Genomic DNA, 21,836 nt, shown 5'->3' with positions numbered 1-21,836 from the left:
TACTTAGCCTGGCTGGACCGCAGCCAGTCTGTGGGTCAGCCCCTGTGCCAGGACCACCCTAGGGGAGAGCGGCCGCCATTCTGCAAGTCAACATCACCTCCTTGGCCAGCATCCCCGCCCCTGCTGAGCCGTTCCAGTCCTCGCCCATGAGGTTGCGGGCCATCTCCCGTGTGCTGTCCTCCTGTACAGCGCGTGTTCTGACAGGTACCACATGCATGGGCTGTCCGTTTGTGGCCTCTGGGCCAGGCACCTGGCAGGTACATCCGGATTCTCACAGCGGCCTTGAGAGGAAGGCAGCATTGCATTGAACGCCTTTGTAGAGATGCTGAGGCCAGAGAGGCCAAACGACACGCCCCAGGTTCAACTTCGTGACATGGGTTTGAAGCCATGTCTGTCTGGTTATGAAGTTACCGCTCTCAAGCCTACTCGGAAACTCTCTTCAGCCATCAAAAAGAAAAGCCTGGGGTATTTTCCCACCTTCCCACCTGGAATGTGTTTCCGTTCTAAGTGCTGTTCCTGTTCCCGCTCTGTGTATTTTCCTACACAGGGCACCCCCCCCACCACCACCCCTCAGCCCATTTTCTGTAGCTCCTGACCCTCAAGGCAGAAGCATCAGGCCAGCGGGCAGGAGCCTGCTTACCCTGCCCGGCTCCCTCACCGGGGACAGCAGGCTTCGGAAGGCTCTCCTGTAATCTCTCTATCCACACAGCCCTCATTTTAATTTGCAAAATTGAACCCAGATCGAGAGCAGTAAAGCCAGAGGACGGTAAATATTCATGCCTCAGTGAGCGAGGGTGGCTCCATTACCGTTGTGAGATTGGGAGAATTACCTTGGGGATTATGTATATTCATGGGCCGATTTTTATTTGCGATAGAACATGACTCACATTGGCCTGTGTGTTACCCGTTCTACCCCAAACAGACTTTGCACAAAGCTTATGCCCTTAAGCTTCTGAAAGTCATCTCAAGTGGATTGCCCTCTCCTCCTGCTTCCTAGGAGACGGGTGAGAATAATAATCACTCCAGCACCCAACCAGGGGCTTCCCATTTTTCTCTTGCTGCTATAAGACATGGTATTATTCTTGTGTCCGGGTTGCAGATGAGGAGACTGAAGCCAAGTCTCATGCCGTGTGTTGTTGGTATGGCCGTCTCCCCACACTGTTACCCTCTACCGCAGGGACTGTGTCCCGTTCTGTCCTGTGTGCCTAGAGCCGAGTGGGTGCTCAGAAAGTGCCTGCCGAGTCCATGCCCATCCTGTGGGCCTGCTCTGCCACTCGCACCTGGACTTCGGACCATCCCTCTGGCGCCTAGTGGCAGGGGTCTGGCTGCTGTAGGCACAGGGCTGGGTCTCCATGCTCAGGGGCGTGGGTCACAATACCTGGGCCTCAGCACCAAGCAGGCCCAGCGGACCACAGCCTGCCACCTGTTTTTATAAGTAAAGTTTTTTGCTGATGGCTGCTTTTGTCCCAGAATGGCAGACTTGAGTGGTTTGCAGCAGAGGTGATCAGGGCAGGCAGAGCCTGAAATATTTACTGTCTGGCCTTTTACAGAGAAGTATGTGAGTCGTGGTGCACGGGCCTCGAGGGAGGTGAGCAAACAGCTGCGTTCATGTGGCTCTTTCAAATCCTCTCTTTGATTTCTTGGTCATGTCAGTGAAATTGGGGGGCTTATCCCCACTTACCAAGGATGAAATAGTCTAGTAGTAGTAGTGTGAGAGACTGAGCTTTAATGAGCAATGTCTGCCCCTTAACGATGCCACACTCATCATTTCACGCGGGCTGTCTCCGTGTGGCCCTCGCTCTGACAGAGCCGAGTTGGTCGCAGTGCATTGCCTCACCCCAGCCCTTAAGGTGGGTGGTTTGGAGCCGCGACCCAGGCACGGAGCTCTGGAGGAGTGGGGGTGGTGGGGAGCTCAGGTCTGGAGCTGGCAGAGCAAGAGTGATTTGGATTCCCTTTCTGCCCTGCACGCCCCCTCCGCCTGTGCAGTTCCTCCTGTCCCCCTTTGCCGGCCTACACCTGTCACCTTGTGGGAGCTCTGACTCTCCAGGCTGGGAGGATGCCGCTTTTCCATTCCACCCTGGGACAGCTTATTCCCTGACATTTTCCCATAGTTCTCACTTACATGTTTAAACTGATTTTCGTTAACCTTAACACAGCTCCTAAACTTGTCAGATAATGATTAATGTCGTTATCCCCACAACCTGCTTTCTGGGCGAGCACTTATAAATTCATAATAGCATTTGGAGAAGAGCTTCTCTCAGCTCCACATAAAAGGTATATATATGTTGGAGTCTGCACTTAGGAGTAGTTCGTGTGAGATAAATCTCTCCAGATACCCAGGAAAACACTTGTCAGCCCCTAGCTTGGCCTTTGGAGTGATCCCTGGCATATGGAAACTGAAACTGCTGCCAGCTACCACGCCTGCTCTGAGTCCCTTGAGGGGTACTTCTTTTTCTTGGGGAGCTCCTCCCCAGAGGATGACGTCTTGAGGGCCAGGTGCAGCAGCACTAAGGGCCTTCCATGTGCCTCGGCTGCGACCATTGGCTTTCTGGCTCTGGCTGCAGTTCTTTGTGCAACGGCTGCTGGTGACTTGGTGATTGTAGTGCCTGGCCTGAGTATAAGAACATTTAACCTTTGTTACCTGAAGTGCTGGAGCATTCGAACCTTCCAGATGCCATTTTCTGCAGCTCCCCCCACACTAACTCCCCCCATGCCGGGTCTTTTAATTTCCCTCTTTGAATCGTAACAGCTCTTTCCTGAGTGATAGGGACTGTGCTTGGACTTCACTCACGTCGTTTTGAGTTCTTGCTGGAGCCTTGCAAGCACTGTCATCTTCACTTCACAAACAAGGAAGCTGGGGCCCAGCGGTAAATGGGCCAGGCTCTCCCCTAGCTGGGAAGTGGCAGATCTGACCAGCATGGGTCCCTGCAAAGCTGGAGTGCTTCCTGCCGCACTGGGAGTCACATAGGACTACCTTCCAAGGCTGGTCCCTGGGACAAATGCCGGGAGACAGGCATTCCCCTCAAAAATCCCTTGGATGATTGCCAGGTGGGATGCCAGCCCACCCCTCAGTAGGGTCGCCCAGGGTTGGGATGGTCACGTTCCTTCCTGCTTGGATGGCAGGTGTGTATCTCCAGATGCTGGCACCTCCCTCGGCAGCGTGCAGGTGCTCACCGGTGCTCAAGGGCAGGGGGCTCCCACCGCAGCTCCATGTGCTCTGGGGCTGGCAGTCAGCCAGTGAGTGCCTGAGCCTCTCGCTGCCCCTTTGAGCCTTTCCCGAGGCCCTCAAGCGCTTGCATCCCTTCAGTTGAGTGCCTCCCTCCTTTGTGCCTTGTTTGCTCCGGGGCCAGGGTGCTGGGACAAATGGCCACTGTGTGCCACGGCCAGCGAGTGTGTTTCCATAAGGGCAGTTAATTCCAAACTTTATTTTTATATTTAAAACAAACAAGGATCAGGTGCCTGGGTGGTTCAGTTGGTTAAAAGAAACATGGATCTTTTACAGTCAGAACACAAAAATTTCCATAAATCTTAATGTATAAAATTTTAGGACTTCCAAGAGATTCTGTGCATCTAGCAGACAATTTTCAGGCAGTGCCCTCCATTTGCTCTCTGCAGTTAGGAAAGGCGGAAGCATGTCATGTTGTCTTTAGGGAATTGTGGGCATCTTGGCCTGCTGGCATCTCAGCAAGAGGCCCCCCCTAAGGAATGGGGATTATCCTCAAGGCTCCAGGTCCAGTGGAAAATGCAGGCTTCTTAGGGTCAGTGAGCTCCTTACTCCATTGTGGAACTGAAAGCTTTCCCTAAGAGATCCCAAGGAGGAGGAAAGAAGGATCCGGAGGGGGAAAGCTGCTCTTCTATTTTTGGACACCCAGCTCCTGGCTCGTTCCATCCTGCTCTGCCTGACGGTGAGCTTCCAGCCCTGCTTGCTCATAAGCAGTACAAGGCTGTAGGCCCAGTGCCTTGGTCGGCCTGGCACACAACAGAACCTTCATTATTTTTGGTGGAATTAATTCTAGGTGATGTATTTAAGTTGAAAAATGGGATATTTGATGTTTGCCTTCAAAGTCTTTTTTTTTTTTTTTTCATTCTACTACTGAAGATAAAGACAAACTTGGAAAGCACAGAATAGTATACAGAAAACAGAAGGGAGGAAAAAAATCTTTGGTATGGGATACCCTTCCCATTACTGTTTTAAGATTTCCAAACATGAGTCTGCCTCTCCTCCTTGGACGGACCTTACTTTGATTTTGTTTTGTCATTAGAAGGTGGCTTTGTGACAAAAGTGACAGAGGCCAGTCAGATACAGTTCTCCCTGTCATAGGCAAAGCCCAGCCCCAGACCTTCCCCACCTTCCCTGCTCTCTATCTGAAGGTGGCCTTCTTCTGTCCTCCGAGGGGACCCGGGCTCCACTGCCACTACTGCCGCCCCTACGCGGTAGCCTTTGCCAACACCAAGGCATCCCGTGAGCACTTGCCCAGGGCCAGGCCTCTGTGCTCTGCGCTCGGTTGTAGCCTGAGATGTAGGCCACTGAGCTTGCCCTTCACAGTCAGGCCTTGCTGGGTTTGCATCCTCGTTTCCTCATTTGCCACCGAGTAGCCTTCAGCAGGTTACCGACTCTGTGTTCTCATCTGTCCAATGGCCATGGCGGCACCACCATGCTGGTGGGGTGGTCGTGAGGCTGAGTGAGAACACGCAGAGCGGCTGTGGGATGCCTCCTGATGCAGTCCAGGCCAGGGCATGTGGCTGGGGAAGGAACCTGATGGTCTTCCTACAGAGAAGTCACCTCTGCAGCTGGGTGTGACAGAGCCTTCCTTTTTCCTTCAGCTGAGGTTTTGAAAAGCCTTTCCTCCTAAAGCAAAGCAGTATGTGGTCACTCTGGAAATCTCTGTGCAGTGTGAAGAAACTGAAAAACAAAACTCTCGAGAGGCCTATCACCCAGAGGCAACTGCTATTTACAGTTTGAAGTATTTTTTATGCCTTGATTAGTTATCCAGTATTAGAGAGAGAGGATATTTCCGTGCTGATAAAATTGCCTCATGTATTTGATTACTTACATGACATCTCATCCTCCGTTCATTTAGCCATTTGTCTGGACCAGGGTGATCTCGGGTGGCTAAGAGGGTTGTGGTCATGAGCAGCGTGTCTTGATCCCCAGGTCACTTCCTGAAGAACAGGCACTTCCCTTCGAGCATCTGGGTGGAGTGAAGGTAGGTTGGCTCAGGTTGAGGACCAAACAGTTCATTGTCTTCAGAGTGCCTATCTCTCAGGCCTGGCTTGGGGTCACCCCACTCCCCAGCCCCACCCCACTCCCCAGCCCCACCCCACTCTGTCTGGGTACAGCACAGAGCTGGGGTTGTTCGGAGCGGTCTCATCCCCCTTTGTGCCACTTTTCCCTTTTAGTTTGTAGGAGCTTAGAATCTTGTATCATCTCTTTTGCCCTCCCCCTCCTGGCAGGTGGTGTGAGTATTTCCACAGGTTTTAGGAGAAATGAGAGTCTCCCATTCTGGGCCAGCTGCCTCAGCCAGAGTCCCCTGTGTCTCCCCATGTGGAGAAGGGAGGTTGGGCCAGGTTTAGTTAGGGGGCCTGCTGGCTTTGTGTCCTGCCGCTGTGGCTTCAGGGTGTTGCTAGGGAAGGCAAAACTCAAGTCTGGGGTTACAGAGTTCAGCGGGGAGACCCAGGAGTGTGTCTCTCATCCTCCTGCCGCCCCTCCCACCTTGCCCCCCCTCCCCTTACTGCTCCTCCCCTTACTGCTCCTCCCGGCCCGGCACCCTCACAGAGTCTGGCTCAGAGCACGCTGTCAGTCTTGGTTGAGTGAATTGATTAGAACCTGATTGTATTAAATTTAATTGACTAAAATGTCTGTCTCTTATTTTTGAAGAATTAATTTTTAATTATATAACCAGTTTATGAATGCCTGCATGTCCCCAAAGTGAAACTTTCTGCTTAAGGGGAAAGGGCCCATTCTGTCATACCCATCCTGGCCTCCAGTGTAGAGGAGACCACTGCTAATTCTTCTGAGTGTATCCTAAACCCTTCTTTATGCAATACAGATATTTACGTGAAAGTACATGATGCCATTTTGTAAATGTAACATGTCGTGTGGTTTTTGCACTTTTTGTGTTTCTACCAGGTTTCTACCCAGTATTGGCCTCCCCTGTCACTACAGACAGAGCCTGGCCAATGCACACATTTGTGAGAATGGACATTTCATATTGGCTGGTGCCATGTGCCATGTGCCGTGGATGGGCTCTGGCCCACCGCCCAGTCTACATGGAGGTCTCGTGCTCACGTGCATGGGTTTCTTCTCTGGGAGGCATCCGGAAGTGAGAAACCCAGCCTTGCTTTTCCTGGAACTCCATTGCACGGCCTATTCCCGAATCCCTTCTGTATTGGCAGGCCCTGCCTCATCAGGACAAGCTGCACAGATGGGAAGAAAGGGCCCCTGCCCTCTCAGAGCCCTGCCCCAGCATCAGCTTTATCTTGTTTTGAACCCTACCCCATAGAATTCTGCCCACACCTCCAGCACCTCCTTGTACTTTCCTCACAACCCCTTCCCCATGCCATTCCCTCTCTCCTAATCTCGCTTGCATGGCATCATCCTTCAAAATCCGACCCAGATGTCACCCCCTCTCTGCAGGCCCCCTGAGCCCCTCTCGTGGCACTCAACACACTGTGTTCGAAGTAGTACTTTATATACCTGCTTCCCACAGTGAGTGTAGCATCCTAGAGGGCAAAGACCGTGGCTTCCCGCGGTCCCTGTTGTCAAGCGCAGGGCCTGCCTGCCAGCAGGTGCCACTAGTACGTGCGTTGCGGGAATGCAGGTGGCAGCATTGGCAGCAGACCCTGAAGAGTGCCACTGTGAAAGGTGCATTACGTAAGCAGAAGCAGAGGCTCAGGGTGAGCTGGCACATAGACGCGGAAGGAGGCTAGGCTGGAGTGGAGGGCTGGGCTGAATGCCAGCCAGAGGGATGTGATACCTAGAGCCTGGGCAGGCTTGAGCAAGGGCATTGTAGGACCCAGGCTCTCTACTTGGGGACTGACCTGGCAGACACATGGGGAAGGTTGACTGTTGGAGGAGTCTGTGTTGGAAATGGGGACCAGGAATGGGAAGAAACTGTAGATATGGGGCAGGACTATTCTAGGATTTGCTACTTATGGGCAATGGGGACTTTTAAAGGATGGGGAAGAAGCCAGAGTCTGAAGTTGGGACCATGAGTTGGGGCTGGGGCCATCACATTCACTGAGGACTTGGCACTCTCCAGCTGTTCCACTAGATAGCGGGTGCATGCCACCTCCTTAAAGCTTTCACAGAAGCCCAGTGGCCTAGGATGTATTAGCTCCATTTTACTGATGAAGAAACTGAGACTTGGAAAGGTCATGAAACTTACCCAAAGCTCAGAGCTAGAACACAGGGCCTGGTGTACTCACCAGAAGCAGGGGTCATGGGGCAGGGGGAGTACTCCCAGAGGGCTGAAGGAAAGGAGAGCCTTGGGACCCACCCCTTTTAGACCCAAGCCTGTCTGTGTTCTCTGTGCAGACCCACACGCACAGGTGCGGTCACGCTCAGCTCTCTGCAGACGGCTTTTCTGAGCCCTGCCCTAAAGACAGAGCTGGCTCCCTTGGCTTGCCTCCCAAGGATTCCTTACCCCCCAAAAAGCCCAGGGATGTCATTAAAAACAATTAAAGCCCCAGTTGTATGGAAAACAGAAGACTCAAACATTGGTGTAATTCAATTTAAAGTTTTATGGGATGACAAATGCGTGGAGGGTGGCTGGGAGGAGGAGCATAAAGCTTCCTGGCAGGCCCCTTGTCACTTTTACGGTTCTCCATTGTTGCAGCAACTAGGAGGTTCATAACTGGGGTTTGTTGGCGAGGTTGCTGTGGAGGAGCGGGGGCCTTTGCTGGGCCATGTGGTAGGAAACCAAATCCGTTCCCTTCCTCCCTGGCTGCCCTCCATGTGGCAGGCACCCTGTGGGGGACCAGAGGTAAGCAGAATAAACCCAGCCTATGCACAGGCAGCTGTCTGTGTGGCGCAGGGGGCCCTGTGGAAAACAACAGAACACACAGGCACATGGTGGCAATGACCATAAGGTGCTGTGAGTGCCACTGTGAGGAACAGTATAGGGTGCTCCAAGGCCCTGAGCAGGCGACCTAAGCTGGTCTTGGTGGGAGAGGTATGCAGGTGGGGAAGGTGCATGTGGGCCCTGCTGGGGGTGGGAACTTGACCTGAGCACCCCGGGGCCAGGAAAAGAGCCAGAGCAGGCAGACATGCACACAACAAAAAGCCCCATTCCATCTCTGACCCTAGAATTGGGTCTTTGCCGGGGGCTGGGGGGTTAGTTCTGTGGGCCCTCAGGCTCCTGAAGATCCTCTTTTCCTTTCCATATAGGGCATTCCTTTTTTCTTAACAGGGATCTCGGAAAGGAAATTCTCCTTGGCTCCCCCCCTCTTTCACCAGGGGACAGCTGGTCTCTCTTGTTGAGGCCCCAGTGGCATTTTTGCGCAGAACAGATCCCACCTCTGGTCAGCCAGGTGGGAGAAGTGTGTCGAGTGCTGCCAGGACTACATTTCCTGGCACCAGTGCTCAGAGGGCAGGGGAGCCGAGGAGGAGAGCCAGGATGGTGAGGAGGGGCCTCCCCAGATCTCCTGCCCCTCGTCTCTTCTGCGCCCCTCCTCCAAGAGCCATGTGGGCTCAGGAGCATGTCCATGAAGCTCCTCAGGCCTGGCAGGGTCTCAGCAGACAAGGGGCTTTCACAATTTATCTCTGGTGAACTAGAAGCAGCAGAGACTCTGAGGAAGCCTGGCCCTAGAAATGCACATAAAGATACCATGCCTAATCCAGCAGCCTGGCAACAGTTGAAAAGCCTGCGGTACCAAGTGCTGGCAAGGGTCTGCACTGCCCGTGTGGGTTCTGCCCACTTCAGAAAGCAGTCAGTGAGACCTGGTGACACTGGACTGTGGCCCCCACGCCAGCCTTCCACCCAGATAGCCATGCTAGAAAAACGCTGCACGTGTGGAAAGGGCCACATGTAGAGGAGGTTACTCCACATCATCTCCTGCAGCAAAAACAGCAACTCATGTCCATCAGTGAGGGCATGGGTAAAAGGTGGGAGCTTTCCTAGAAGAAATACCGCACAGTAGTCAAAAAGACATGTACAGAGATAGCAGCATCTCTGTCTAGATAGATACATGCTAAATAGATACAGAGATGGGGGTCTCTCTTTCCCAGGAAGATTGGATGTCAGAAACATAATACAGAAGGAAGGAGACAAGTAGGAATGAGACTAACAAATATACAATTCAGGAACAAGCATGGGACAAAGTGTATAAAATAGAAGGATGAAAGTAAGTGCAGGGAGTCGAGGAGGAAAATGGGACTAGAGGTCTTCAACTCGCTGTCAACGTGAAGTCCGAGAGACAGGATCTTAGCAGTCAGTCTGAGGTGGTGGGAACACAGGTGGTTCTGATGTCATCTGATTCTCTGTACCTTTTGGGATGGTTTCCATTTCTCTAAAAACCAAGTGGGTGAGAATGGAATCCCCAGGATGCATTTGGTGCTGTATTCCCACAGTCCCAGAGGTGGTGCTGGGGGAGCTGGGGTTGGTCCCAGCAGGGGAGGCGCTGGCAAACCCCGGGGGCCCATACTGCCCTCTCCTTGTGCAGAGGCCCGAGTTTGGCTTTTTGTACAAGATGCAATTAATGCACTAGGCGGGGGTGGGATGAGGGGGATGCCTTATCTGTCCCCAGCCTAGCTCGAAGAAGAGGGAGAAATAAGAGCAGCCAAATTGAAACCTTATTAAACAAAATTGGTTAGGTCTGATGGAGCCAAACCTAGACTGATCTTTAAAAGCTTATTTCATTTTTCCCCCTCCGGTCTGAACCTCTTTGAATTGAAGTAACTGATCCTGCTGTAAGCTTATTAGTGTCAAACCTTGTGTGTTTCTTTTCCTCTCCGATTTACATTTTATTAAGTAATGATGAAGTTGCAAGGCCCCGACCCTCGCCTTTGGCACAGCCAGGAGCTTCCAGGCTCATTAGTGGAACGAAAATGGATAATAGAGGTCCAATCTCATTACAGCCAGGACCATTATTATAAAAATCTCTGCACATCAGAAAAACTGCTAAGCACAGGCTATTGTCCACTCCTGTCAAGCATCTGTTGATTCCATAGAACGCCGAGCGGGCCCTAAACACTGCTGTTCCTCTGCAGTGTATTCTGATGTCGTCGGGCCCTTCCATTTCTTACCCCGCACCAGGAATGCTGCCAGAGAACTCCCCGCATGTGAGGGAACCTCAGTGCAGTGACTGTAACTCATTTGGACTTCCGTGGTGGTTTTTCTGGCAAGATCTAGTAAAAGAACTTGGGTTTTCCTGGCAGGTAGATCTGGATGCTGTGGATGAATGTCTTAACCTCTAGGGACCTCAGTTACATTGTCTCTAAAATGAGATCGTTGTTGGCCACCGAAAAGGCTACTCAGGTCTGTAGAGCATCCTGTGTAGGTATCCAGCCAATGTCAGGTGTCTCTCTGTGCACCTTCTGTACAGCTCATGGGGTAAAATTGTGAAGTCCAGCATTAGCCGGGTACCACTCTTCCACGCAGGGAAGAGCAGAGATAAACGCTCTGTGCCTCCCACCTTGAGTAATTTCTTTGGGAGGTTTTCAGTAGACTCCAAGACAGAGACCAGGTCCTTCTGAGTATAGCACCCTACAGAGTCCTCAGGATGCTGGGTAACTGTGCTTCAGATGCTCAGGAGACCAGGAAGGGTAACTGAGTGTGTCAGGCCTGGGAGCACACAGAGGGTTCCTTTGCCCTCCCATCTACTCCATCGGCAAACAGTTACATAGTGTCTGTCCCGTGCCAAGCACCGTGCTCCCCAAACCTAGACACGTTGGTGGCGAGGAGGGAGCAGAGCAGTTGAAAAGTCAGGTCTGAGACTGTCTGCCAGGCTTGGCCAGGAAGAGGCTGTTGCTGACTGTGGCCAGGGCAATCATGGCAGCCTGGGCAGGGGGAGGGAGGGACTGAGCTGCCCCTGTCCCCACCGCTCCCAAGTCTCAGGGCAGGCTGGCTTCTCCTTACCTTCCCTCCACCCTGACCAGGGTCCTCTCACAGTGGAGTCTTCCCTCTGTCCCTTCCCTGGAGCCATCCTTCTGGTTCTCACCATATGGGCGTCCCCATCGTGGGTACTCCAGACCTGGAGCAGCCTGACAGGGTAGGGCTGCTCTGCCCCCAGCGCCAGCTGCCCAGGCACGGTTTCTGCTCAGCTGGTCCAGGCACCGGGCTGCAGGATGTCAGACCTGCCTTGTAGCCCCCGCATTCATTGTCCCAAGTCTCAGCCTCTTTGCTCTGTGACCTTGGAGACATCCCAAACCTCTGTCTCTTCATCCATAAAATTGAATGTAAAAATATTGACCTGCCTCATAGGGTTTTCATGAAGAATAACTGACCCAGATGATGGTAAAGCCTCTTTGTTAGTCAGAAAGGGCCAAACTGCTTAGCAAGCATGAACTTGAGTTTTAAAAATTGTTTGCTTGCTTGATGTATTCCTTCCTCCCTCTCTCCGTGGGTCCATCCTCCCTTCCCGAGAAGTGCTTGGTGCCAGAATGCGGGGAAGGGCAAGAGGAAGAGATGCAGCAGCCACCGTCCCCTGTCTGAGCTGAGCTCAGGGAATGGGCTGGCCTGGCGGTCCCACACAGAGACGCCTCCCTGCTCTCCCACCTGCCTTCTTCGTGGCTGTCCTAACTGTGCCCCACCAGAGTGACCTGAGTCCCTCGGAGAGGCTTGGAAGGCTCCTTCCCCTGGGTGATCTGGAACATCCCAACCCCTAGCTAGCCTTGGGGCCAGCCCTGCTCCTATAGCATGGCTGTGTATCTCCATGCGCCTTTTTGGAGCTATGCATTCCAGACCCAGACTGCAACTCCCTCGAGGGCAGGGACAGTGCTGCACCCATCCATGGCTGCTCTCATTCATTCCACGAATAGGTGACAAGGGCGTCCATATGTCTGGCACTGTGCTGGGCACTGAAGATAGACACAGAAGTTAAAATAAAAACAAAGCCCTCACCCTCGCCCTCATGGAGGTTAGAGTCCAGTGTGGGATAGACAGTAAACAAATCTATGATACATCATGTAGCGACGAGTGCTATGAAGAAAAGTGAAACAAAGAGAAGAAGACAGGGATGGGGAGCTCTTATCGCAGAGTCAAGGATGGGCTTTGAGAAGGAAACATTTGAGCGGACAGGAAGGAGACAAGGAAAAGAGGAATAGGGCATCTGAGGGAGGAGCATCCCAGTCAAAGGCACTCGCATGTGTGAAGACCCTGAGGTATGAGCACACTTGGCATGTTTCAGGAGCAAGAAGTAAGAAGGCTCATGTGACTGAAGTGACATGAATAGAGGCTGTAGAGGAACTGTAGCGAATAAAGTCAAGAGAAATGACAGGGCCTGACTGTAGGACCTTGGGGTCCTAGCAAGGACATTAGTTACACACAGTGAGATGGGAAGCCAGTAAAGGGCTTGGAGGCGCAAGTGCAGAGTCCTGTCTTAGGTTTAAGCTGCTCTGTGGGGAACAGGCTGCCCGGGAAGGGGCAGTTATCAAAGCCAGGTGGGCCTGGGACCAGCATGGGCAGGGGTTGCAGAGACCCAGGCTTGGGCGCTGGCCCTGTTTGGAAGGTGAAGCCTGTTAGAGCACCTGAAGGCTGGGTATGTTTATGAGTCAAGGTGGACCCAAAATTTTCACACAAGCAGCTGGAAACAAACAGCTGCCGTTTCTGAGACAGAAGGAAGGAGAGGAGTCTCAGATGTGGGAGGCTGGAGGTACCTACCAGACCTTCAGGTGGAAAGGCTAGAGGCAGGTGTGTGAGGCTTCCTTTCCCAGCCCCTGACATCCACCTCCAGCCTCCACCTCTCCTGCAGCTCCGACCTCTGTGCTCACCTGCTGCCAGCTGCCTCGCAGGCCTCTCCCAGGCACGGATCTCTCAGCCACCCCTCCTCACCGCAGCGCAAGGCTGTTCCTCCAGCTGGGACTGGGGAGTCCGTCCTCATGTGCCTGTGTTTCTGTCGTCCCCACATCCGATCCATCAGCACACCCCAGCATGGTACTGCACGGTTCCTTCCTTGCTGCTTTCTCTCTTTCCTTTCTTATTTCTCCACACCTTGTAGCCAAAGTGACCTTGTCAAAGCGCATGAGAGCACGTGTCATTCCTCTGCTCAACCCCAGGCCGCCACTACCACCGGGGGGTAGTGTCCTCATGCTGAAGGTGGTGGGCCCATGTCTCCAACCAGATGCCACTGCCCCCGGCCCCCACCCCTCCAGCCAGCCCACTGCCTTTCAGTCCCACCCCCCTACCCCACCACAGGTCACGTTCTTTCCTACCTCAGAGCCTCAGACCTGCTCTGCTCTTCTCTCTGCCTGAAGCCCCTGTGGCTGGTTTCTTCTACTCCTCTGGTCTCCTCTTTAGTGCCACCTCCTCTGGGGAGCCCTCCCCGATGACACAGGAAGGATTGCATCACCCAGTTACTTTCTCCCATAGGACCTCGCCGTGGTTTTGTAATCTGCACTTATCAGTTGATGACTTTATAAGCTGCCCCACACACACCTTTTCCCTGACTCCCAGCAGTAGACTCCAGAGTCCGTTCCGCTCACCCTGTATCACTGCAGGGCCTACGCCTGGTCCGTGAGAGAAGCTTGATAAACACGTGTTGAGTGAATGCCCTCTGCCACTCAACTTGAATATCAGTAAATCCGAGTGAGCTGTTGAGTAGATGGAAGGACTCTCTCAAAGTTGGCCCATAAATGAAAGGAAGGCCTGTTTTTGCCCCCCCCCCCATTCTGGAGTTGGCAAGACTACTTTTCCATATTTTTGGCGTCCTCCATGGTCTCTTACATTCTTGAAGGCTGTCTTGTAGAATGGGGGCTTGTCGGCGAGTCCGTGTGCGGATGTGGCTGCATGCCCCCACCAGAGCCCACAGTCGTGCCTCGCCGCCCTGTCCCCATCTTTATCTGTTTCACAATTTCCTGTCTGGGCCCTTGAAATCTTGATTTGCACAGTTATTTGTCTTTCTGCTCTTCACGGTGCCCTCTTAAGGCATTCTTTATTATTTCAGTCCTAAGAACACAAACCGCGTTGAAAAGAACATGCTTTTAATGAAGCCTGCTTGGAGATGGACTTGCTAGTGGGGGTGGGGGCCGACAGTTGGGGATGGGGGGATTGCGATCCCGTGGAGCATCTGAAACACCAAGAGGTCACTCAGGCCCTGGCTGCTCCGGAATCTCTGCTCCATGCTTCCTTTGCCATGGGGGGCATTTCTCTTCCAGAATGAGATGCAGCCATTCTCTTTGGACGGCCTGGGGATTTCACTGGGTCTCCCATAAGCAGCGTCTGTCAGCCGCCCTTTACGCTAAGCCCCAAGATACAGCCACAGGAACCTGGATTTAAAAGGGGGAAATAAGCAAGTCTGATAGGCAGATATTAAGAAATCTGGCCATGACAGATGTTGGAGAAGACATGGATCCATCAAGAGTCTCTGGCCTGTAGCTGGATGTGTACACTGGTACTTTCTTCATCTAGAAGACATGAGCCCTCACTCACCCCTGACCCAGAAGTTCTGGTCCAAGGCCCCAGTCTTTCAGAACCCTCCCTGTGCTGTGCATCAGGCAGGACTCTGGTTTGAGAGGGAATTCATTGCACCATTTTCCAGCAAAGAAACTGGACATGACCAGTTGGTGCGCATCGACAGGTGGCCGAATGGGAGGGGCTCTGTGTGTGCTTTGTGACATACAGCATCAGCAGCAAATGAGCTGCAGGTGTAGGCGGCACAGGCACAAACTCCCAAGTTCAAACACTCCGAAAACAAAGCGAAGTATTGATTAGGCATATGTACTACATATGTAGTGAGCCTCCACACAATCATGTACATGTATATCTAAAAAGAAAGGAACGCCACACACCAAATTCAAGAGAGTGGTTGCCTCCAGCTGGGGGGGCGGGCAGGAGACCTAGGTGGGGGAGGAGCACAGAAGGACAGTGAAGTTATCGGTGATGTTTTAGTTCTCAGGGTAGACGATGGGGCCACGGATATTTACTCTGTCGTAATTTAAGAACGCGGAGGCACAGACTGGCAGAACCCTGAAGCAGCGATGGCAACACAGGAAGTCCACTTCAGAGCAACCCAAGCAGAGTAACCAGCTCGGTCTGGAGTGAGCAGGGAAGCTGTTCCAGGAGGTCTCCTGAGATGAACAGGAATTTCAGGTGGAAGAAGTCCCAGGGAGAAGGGTCCTCACAGGCAAAATGCACATGTGGTTCTGTATGTAGGGAATTGTTCAAGTTGCCCCTGGTTGTGGCTTCAGGTGTTGGGAGAATGTGGGACAGGCCATGCGGAGAAGCCAAGCAGAAGTCCTTGATGGGGCAGCCAAGGGGGTGTTAAGAGCCCCTGACCTTCCCTGAGCAGCTACCCCTGTGTGGGAGGTGGGAGGGCGGCGGCCAGGGGACTGATTCCCTATAGAATTTCACATGACCAGAAGCTCTGCCTACTCACAACAGCTACGCCCAAAAGGTTTGAAAGTAGGGAAGTGAAGAGGGGAGCCCATGTAGTGGTCGGTGCCAAGGGAATTGCATCATCCGACATGTTTTAGAAAGCTCTCCTGGAGAAGCGAGACGAGTGGGGTGGGGGCCAGAGGACAGCTCACCGGGCAGCTACAGGCCTGGGGTGTGTGGCGGGGGGGAGAGCTGTGATTTGGGGCCTGCCTCACTGGGCAGACGCTTAGTGTAAGATAATATTCTCCGGTTACTCTGAGGTGCATTCCTGAAAATCTTAGTTTCCCGTTGCCCTTGTAGACCATTTCAGAGATGTTTTATGTTTCTCTTTGATTGATCTTGGCTGTGGCTTTTGACACCACACTTCTCACTTTCTCTGCCCCCTGACCTCTTGGTTAGGTAGTTAATGATCTTTAAACAAACACTTGAGTATTATGGCTCTCCAGGAAAGGGCCTGGCCTCCTGCGCCCAGAGCAGCTCAGCATTCTCCCTTTATCCAAGGAGAAAACGAGTGCTCCACACACCCGGGCTTTGCAGATGAGGGTGCTCGACCACCTGAAGGCCAAAGTGTCTTTAACTGAGCCAGTTTCGATGGCAGGTTCTCTGAAATACATTACCCATTCCTTTGCTGTGCTAAGCGTGATCTCATCTCTCCGACAGTGGATCTTAGTAGGAATGTTCATTGATTTACGCAAACGTTTATTAGAGCCTTTCCTCTGTCTGTTCCTGATTTACGAACTGTGGGTGCAGAAATCTGCCTGGTGTAGTAGTTGGTGTGGTGGTTTCCAGAGATAAGATCAGGTTACTCCTTTGCCTAAACTCCTCTGCCACTTCCAGCTTGCCCTCTCCTCCCTGCCCTCCCTGCCCTCCCTGCTGCAGCCCTCCCGCCTCTTTGTTTATTTCTCAGACCCACACAGCCTCCATCCTGGGCCTATACATTCATTAGTTTCCCTGTTCAGAACTCTCTTTTTCTGGACCTTCACACAACTTCTTATAATCAGGTCTTAGCTGAGTCATCACCTCTACAGACGTCTTCCCTGGCCACCGCTCTGAAAAGCCAGACCTCCCCTTACACGCTAGGCCTTCTTTATATATTTTATATATGTATACATATTGTATGTACTATAATACTCTATTATATGTATAGAATTATGTTAGTTATATACTGACACACAAAGCTTCATAATAGTATCAGCACAAACTTAGTTAATGTTAACGTATTTGTAGTTCTGTTGCTGTTTCTCACTCTGTTCCCACCGCCAGAACAGTCCCTGTCTCACTGTAGTCCCTCATTGTGACCTGCCCTGGAGAAGCGCACAGGCTTGTGGGCAGATCAGCACAGAATAGGCAGTGACAGCAGAGCAGGCTGTGTATGACTCAGAGGAGCTTGGAGTCGCACCAAAGAGAGAGGGATAAACCCTACCCACTGTAGGTCAGGGTAGACTTTCTAGAGCAATGGGGTTTGGCCTGGGCTTTCAAGGACAGATGGCCATAGCTTGGCAGGCTGAGGACCTAGGGGACCCATTCTGCATGTGGTGACAAGCCTCTGCAGAGGGCTGAAGGCGAGAAAGTGCTGGAATGGGGTCTGGGGCGGAGCAGCGACTAGAGGGACGGAGGGAGCTAAGGTAGCTGAGGATTTGGCTGCCGTGACCACCATCCGCATCCTGGACCAGGGGACCCCACGAGCCTCATGTTTGCAGGGTGGAGCTTGTTCTGGCCAGGGGGAGTCTGAGCTCCCCAGAGCTCTTCTGGGGTGCCATGCCTGGGGCCGGGTTGGTGTTGGCAGTCCTGGGATGGGGACGTCTCCAGCTGGAGGCCCTCCCCACCAGCCTCAAGGCTCTTCGTTTCCTGAGTTTTCTCTTTTGCTGCCCCCCAGGTGGTGAAGAAGGTGAAATCCATGCAGATGTTTCACATGCCTGTTACCTCAGCCATGCAGGGAGACCGCCTGGGCATTTGCGTCACCCAGTTTGACCCCAAGCTGCTGGAGCGTGGCCTAGTGTGTGCCCCCGAGTCCCTGCACACTGTCCATGCAGCCATCATCTCTGTGGAGAAGATTCCGTATTTCCGGGCGCCCCTGCAGACTAAAGCCAAGTTCCACATCACGGTGGGCCATGAGACGGTCATGGGCCGGTTGATGTTCTTCAGCCCTGCCCCCGACAGCTTTGACCACGAACCTGTGCTGGACTCCTTCAACTTCTCTCGAGAATACCTCTTCCAGGAGCAGTACCTAGAGAAGGATTTGGCACCAGCGGGGACGGACAGTGATGAGGCTGACAAGATGACGGGCCAGGCCGCCAAAGGCTGCTGCCCACGGCAGCAGTGGGCCCTTGTGGAATTTGAGAAGCCTGTCACCTGCCCTCGGCTGTGCCTGGTGATTGGCTCCAGGCTAGATGCGGACATTCATGCCAACATGTGCCGGCTGGCCTTCCACGGCGTCCTGCTGCACGGCCTGGAGGACAAGGACTATGCTGAGAGCTTCTTGCCCAGGCTGAAAGTGTATAAGCTGAAGCACAAACATGGCTTTGTAGAACGGGTAAGCAGTCCCTCCGCCCATCATCCTAACTTGTTGGGCCCGGGTGGCCCAGATGGACATGTTTGGGGTCCATGATGAACCAGGAAGACCTCAGAGGCCTCTGGTCCCAACTTTTGAGGTTTTCAAACAAGGAAACTGAGGCCCAGAATGGATGAGTGGCTTGCGTTCTCCTAGCCCTCAGTCATAGAGCCGGGGCCTGCACCAAGGTAGGGGAGCCCCACGGCACCTGCTCCTGTCTCCTTCAGGGGTGAAGGTGGCTGTGTGGGGCAGAGCAGCCTCAGGCCCTCATGCTAACTGTTGCAGACAGCAGCATTTCACCTGGGCCAGAAGCCAGTGTTGTCAGTGGCCTCCTTGAGCAACAGGTAAGAGGCCAGGCCTCGCCCCTCCCAGCCTGATGACCAGGCCCTTGCTCTTGTGTCCTCAGTAGGAGCTGAACCTTCATCAGGCAGGGTGGCTTCTGGGTCACATCAACAGAGGGAGCATGGCTAGCCCTTGTAGGGCAGGCCTGGCCAAGCGGGTCCTTAGCCTATGGGGTAGGGCCTGGCCAAGTGGGTCCTCAGCCTGTGGGGTGGGGGTGTAGGGAATGATGGTAGCAAGGGGTGTCAGAGGGCAAGAGGTGGGAAGGTACAGGAAGGGGACACAGTGGAAAGGGGACACAGTGGGAGGCCTGGGCTGCTGGCTTCCTAAGGTTCCTGGTATCAACACTGGATATAGGTCTTGAGCCATGGGTGAGCCAATCTGGTTCACAGGCCTTTCACGAGAGGGGGCAAATGCAGTAGCCTAGACCCAAAGGAGGTCCTGAAGTCCTGGGATTGCCTTCTGTCAGGTGGGCCCCATCCCCCCGCTTGTCTCTCACTGTAGGTCTCAGTGGGAATCCCTGCCTCCTGGACTTTAAAGAGATGGGGAGAGAATGTCCAAACCTCACTCCTCCCCGGCTGTGGGCCCCTGCAGGGCAGGCCTGGCTGTGGATGGTCCTGGGACTCCTATCCAAGCTGGGTGAGCACGGCTGTGCTGAGACCCCAGTGTTGGGAGGGCCTCAGCAAGGCTGCAGTTCCGTTCCTTAAACGGCAGGATGAGGGTTACCTCTCTGGGCGCAGGGCCCTGCCCATGTCAGCATGGGCCCCAGCATGGGGTCTGACCCTCACCAAAAAGGCACTCGGGAGAAAGTGTCAGGGCCTTGGGGGCCAGCTGGGGCTGGGTGGAAGCCCCAGTGCAACCCCCGACCCTGCCTCTTTCCCCTCTCTCGGATCCCCACGTTTCTCCTCTGGAACTCTCACTGCAGAGGCTCCCACTCACTCCCTCCTTCTCTCAGGATTCTTCCTGGGACTCAGGCCCAATTCCCTTCCTCTTCTGCCTGTGTCTAGACCTGGCCTCTGATGGGAGAATTGGTAGAAGTTGCTTACTTACCCGCTCACAGTCCATCTGAAACTCAGGATCCTTAGCTCTGTAATCTCAGGCCTCGCACTTTGAGGCCAGCCTCACCCACTCAGGCAGACAGGCTTGGTCAGCCTGTGCTGCTACTGGAGTCCTGGAGCTGGAGCCATGACTGCCCCCACCCCTCCACCCTCCACCCCATCCACCGCTGTTGCTGTCTGTCCCTCTGTGAAGGTTGGCTTCCTCATCTGCGGAGCAGCAGCCTAAACTCCCAGGGCTGCCAGGAGGGGTCAAGGGCCGACCATGAGGGTCACACAAATGCTCCCTCAGCCGGGGGCCAGCCCTGAGATGCTGATTGAGGACGAAGGTGATAAAGTGCACGTCGCTCATTTGTCTCGCTTGATTTATTAGCAGTCTTATGAAGTATAATTATTCTCTGGTGAAATATCTGTCATGGAGTAATGTCCCACTTGGTGAGTTCTTGGTCTAATTTCCCCACACAGGCCTGCTGGTGGTGGAGCAGCAGTGACTTCCTTCGAGAATGAGGAGTGTGGGTTGTGAGGAGCAAGTAAACATACCATCGAATGCCTCTTGCCTCCTAAGGGGCCGTGGCGGGGGGTCCAGGAGACATGCTGAGCCAGCCCCTGCCACCAGGCTAGGGTATCCCTGGGGCCACTGGCCCTTTCCTCCTCAGTTCGGGGAGGCCAGAAGTGGAGGCAGAAGAGCCCCAGACTTGCAGTCAGCAGACCCCGCGCAGACAGCCTGAGCAGAAAGCCTCCCTCCCCCCAGGGACTGCTTTGGGCAGGGCTATGACTGTGTGTGGAGGAGTCCTGATACTGGGGTCCTGCAAGGAAGGAAAGAGCACAGCACCTGAGTACCCCATACCAGCCCCTTAAGGCTCTAGCTGAATGGACACCTGTCCTATATCACAGGTTCGCTTCTGGGCCCAGGGGCAGGAATACATCTGCCTCCCGCCCCCCTCCAGCCGATCCCTACTCTTTTTACTCAGCACCTACTGTGTGCCATTATGGGCTGCATACCTTATTTTGAAGCCTTATAAAAATTCAAGGAGGAAGTTATTATTTTTCTATGCACTTTTTTTGAAATTATTAAGTAGATCACTTTCTTCATCCTAAAATTATATGTAAATATTTGGGAGAGGTAATTCAATGGTAAAAATATGGTAAAAAATAATTCAAACAATATGAAAAGTTACTCCCCAAAAAAAGCTCGTTTTCTTCCTGCTCTGAACTCAGGCCATCAGGGCCCCTCTGCAAAGGCAGCCATGCTGGAGACCAGCTCAAGACATGTGAAGCAGCCTGCCTAAGGTCACAGGATGGTCAAGTGAGGATTTGAACCCAGCACTGACTGGCCTCTGAGCCCTTATCTCTCCAGCATATCTGTTAAATTCTTGCCCAGTGAGCTGAGAGGCTAGTGTGCTCTCAAGAAGCTGGAGTCTCCTTGGCAAGAGACTTTTTTTCTTGGTCAGATTGGTAAGCATTGAACTTCTGGGATCACACAGCCTGGACTCAACCCTTAGCAGTACCATGTAACAACTGTATGCCTTGGGCAGCCATTTTACATCAACAGGCTCATTCATTTAAGGAGCAGACTGTCTCCAGCTCACGGTGAAGTGGCTTCATACCTAAGAGTTAAGTCTAGCTCAGGGGAAACAGGAAGGAGGTTTCCTAGTATAGCTCACGAGTAGAAGGCTGGATTTACTCCAAAAGGCAGCCCCATTTGCTTTGAGCAGGACCCAGAGTACACAGAGATTTTCAGATCACTTAGTTGGCCACAGTCTTTGCCATGTGGCAGACTGGTCAAACGTGGAGGCCTGGGCTTCAGTCCCAGCCTGACCCACTCCTAGTGTGGAAACATGGGCAGGACCAGGGAATTTTGCAGAGCTGCCCCATGGGGGCAACATCTTCCATTTATAAATGAGGAAGGCCCAGCCCTATACAGATATATGTTGAATGGATACTTTCCATCTGGACAGACTTAAGGCATATAGCCCTTCTGAGCCCATTGCCTAAAAGACATTCATGCATATATCCAGATGTTTACTTAGCTCCTATGTGTGCGAGGCATTAGGGAGACAGCAAGGCAGGCAGAATTCTTTTCTTTTTTTTTTTTAATTTTTAATTAATTTTTAATTTTTTATAAACATATATTTTTATCCCCAGGGGTACAGAATGGCTAAAATCAACGAGTCAGGAAATGACAGATGCTGGCGAGGATGCGGAGAAAGGGGAACCCTCCTAACTGTTGGTGGGAATGCAAGCTGGTGCAGCCACTCTGGAAAACAGCATGGAGGTTCCTCAAAATGTTGAAAATAGAACTGCCCTATGACCCAGCAATTGCACTATTGGGTATTTACCCTAAAGATACAAACGTAG

The 21,836-nt window shown here is 52.9% G+C and overlaps 1 protein-coding gene and 1 long non-coding RNA gene across 4 annotated transcripts in view; one reads left to right on the top strand and one right to left on the bottom strand.

The window, feature by feature from the left end:
- Positions 1-21,836, top strand: part of EEFSEC (eukaryotic elongation factor, selenocysteine-tRNA specific) — a 248,222-nt gene that overhangs the window by 168,428 nt on the left and 57,958 nt on the right. For all 3 annotated transcript variants that reach the window (XM_059161905.1, XM_059161904.1, XM_059161907.1), the window contains one exon: positions 17,410-18,066. In XM_059161905.1, the coding sequence (XP_059017888.1) occupies positions 17,410-18,066 (657 nt within the window). The remainder of the gene's footprint in view (positions 1-17,409; positions 18,067-21,836) is intronic.
- Positions 7,799-13,443, bottom strand: LOC131824299 (uncharacterized). The gene is made up of 3 exons (XR_009350820.1): positions 13,373-13,443; positions 12,932-13,168; positions 7,799-7,969 (listed from the first exon to the last, which is right to left on the bottom strand). It is a non-coding gene; the product is annotated as an uncharacterized LOC131824299 (long non-coding RNA).

The sequence above is a fragment of the Mustela lutreola genome, chromosome 2 (assembly GCF_030435805.1).
Source record: "Mustela lutreola isolate mMusLut2 chromosome 2, mMusLut2.pri, whole genome shotgun sequence".
NCBI classification, from domain to species: Eukaryota; Metazoa; Chordata; class Mammalia; order Carnivora; family Mustelidae; genus Mustela; species Mustela lutreola.
The sequence above is the reverse complement of the archived record's forward strand: the minus strand, read 5'-3'. Positions and strand labels throughout refer to the sequence as shown.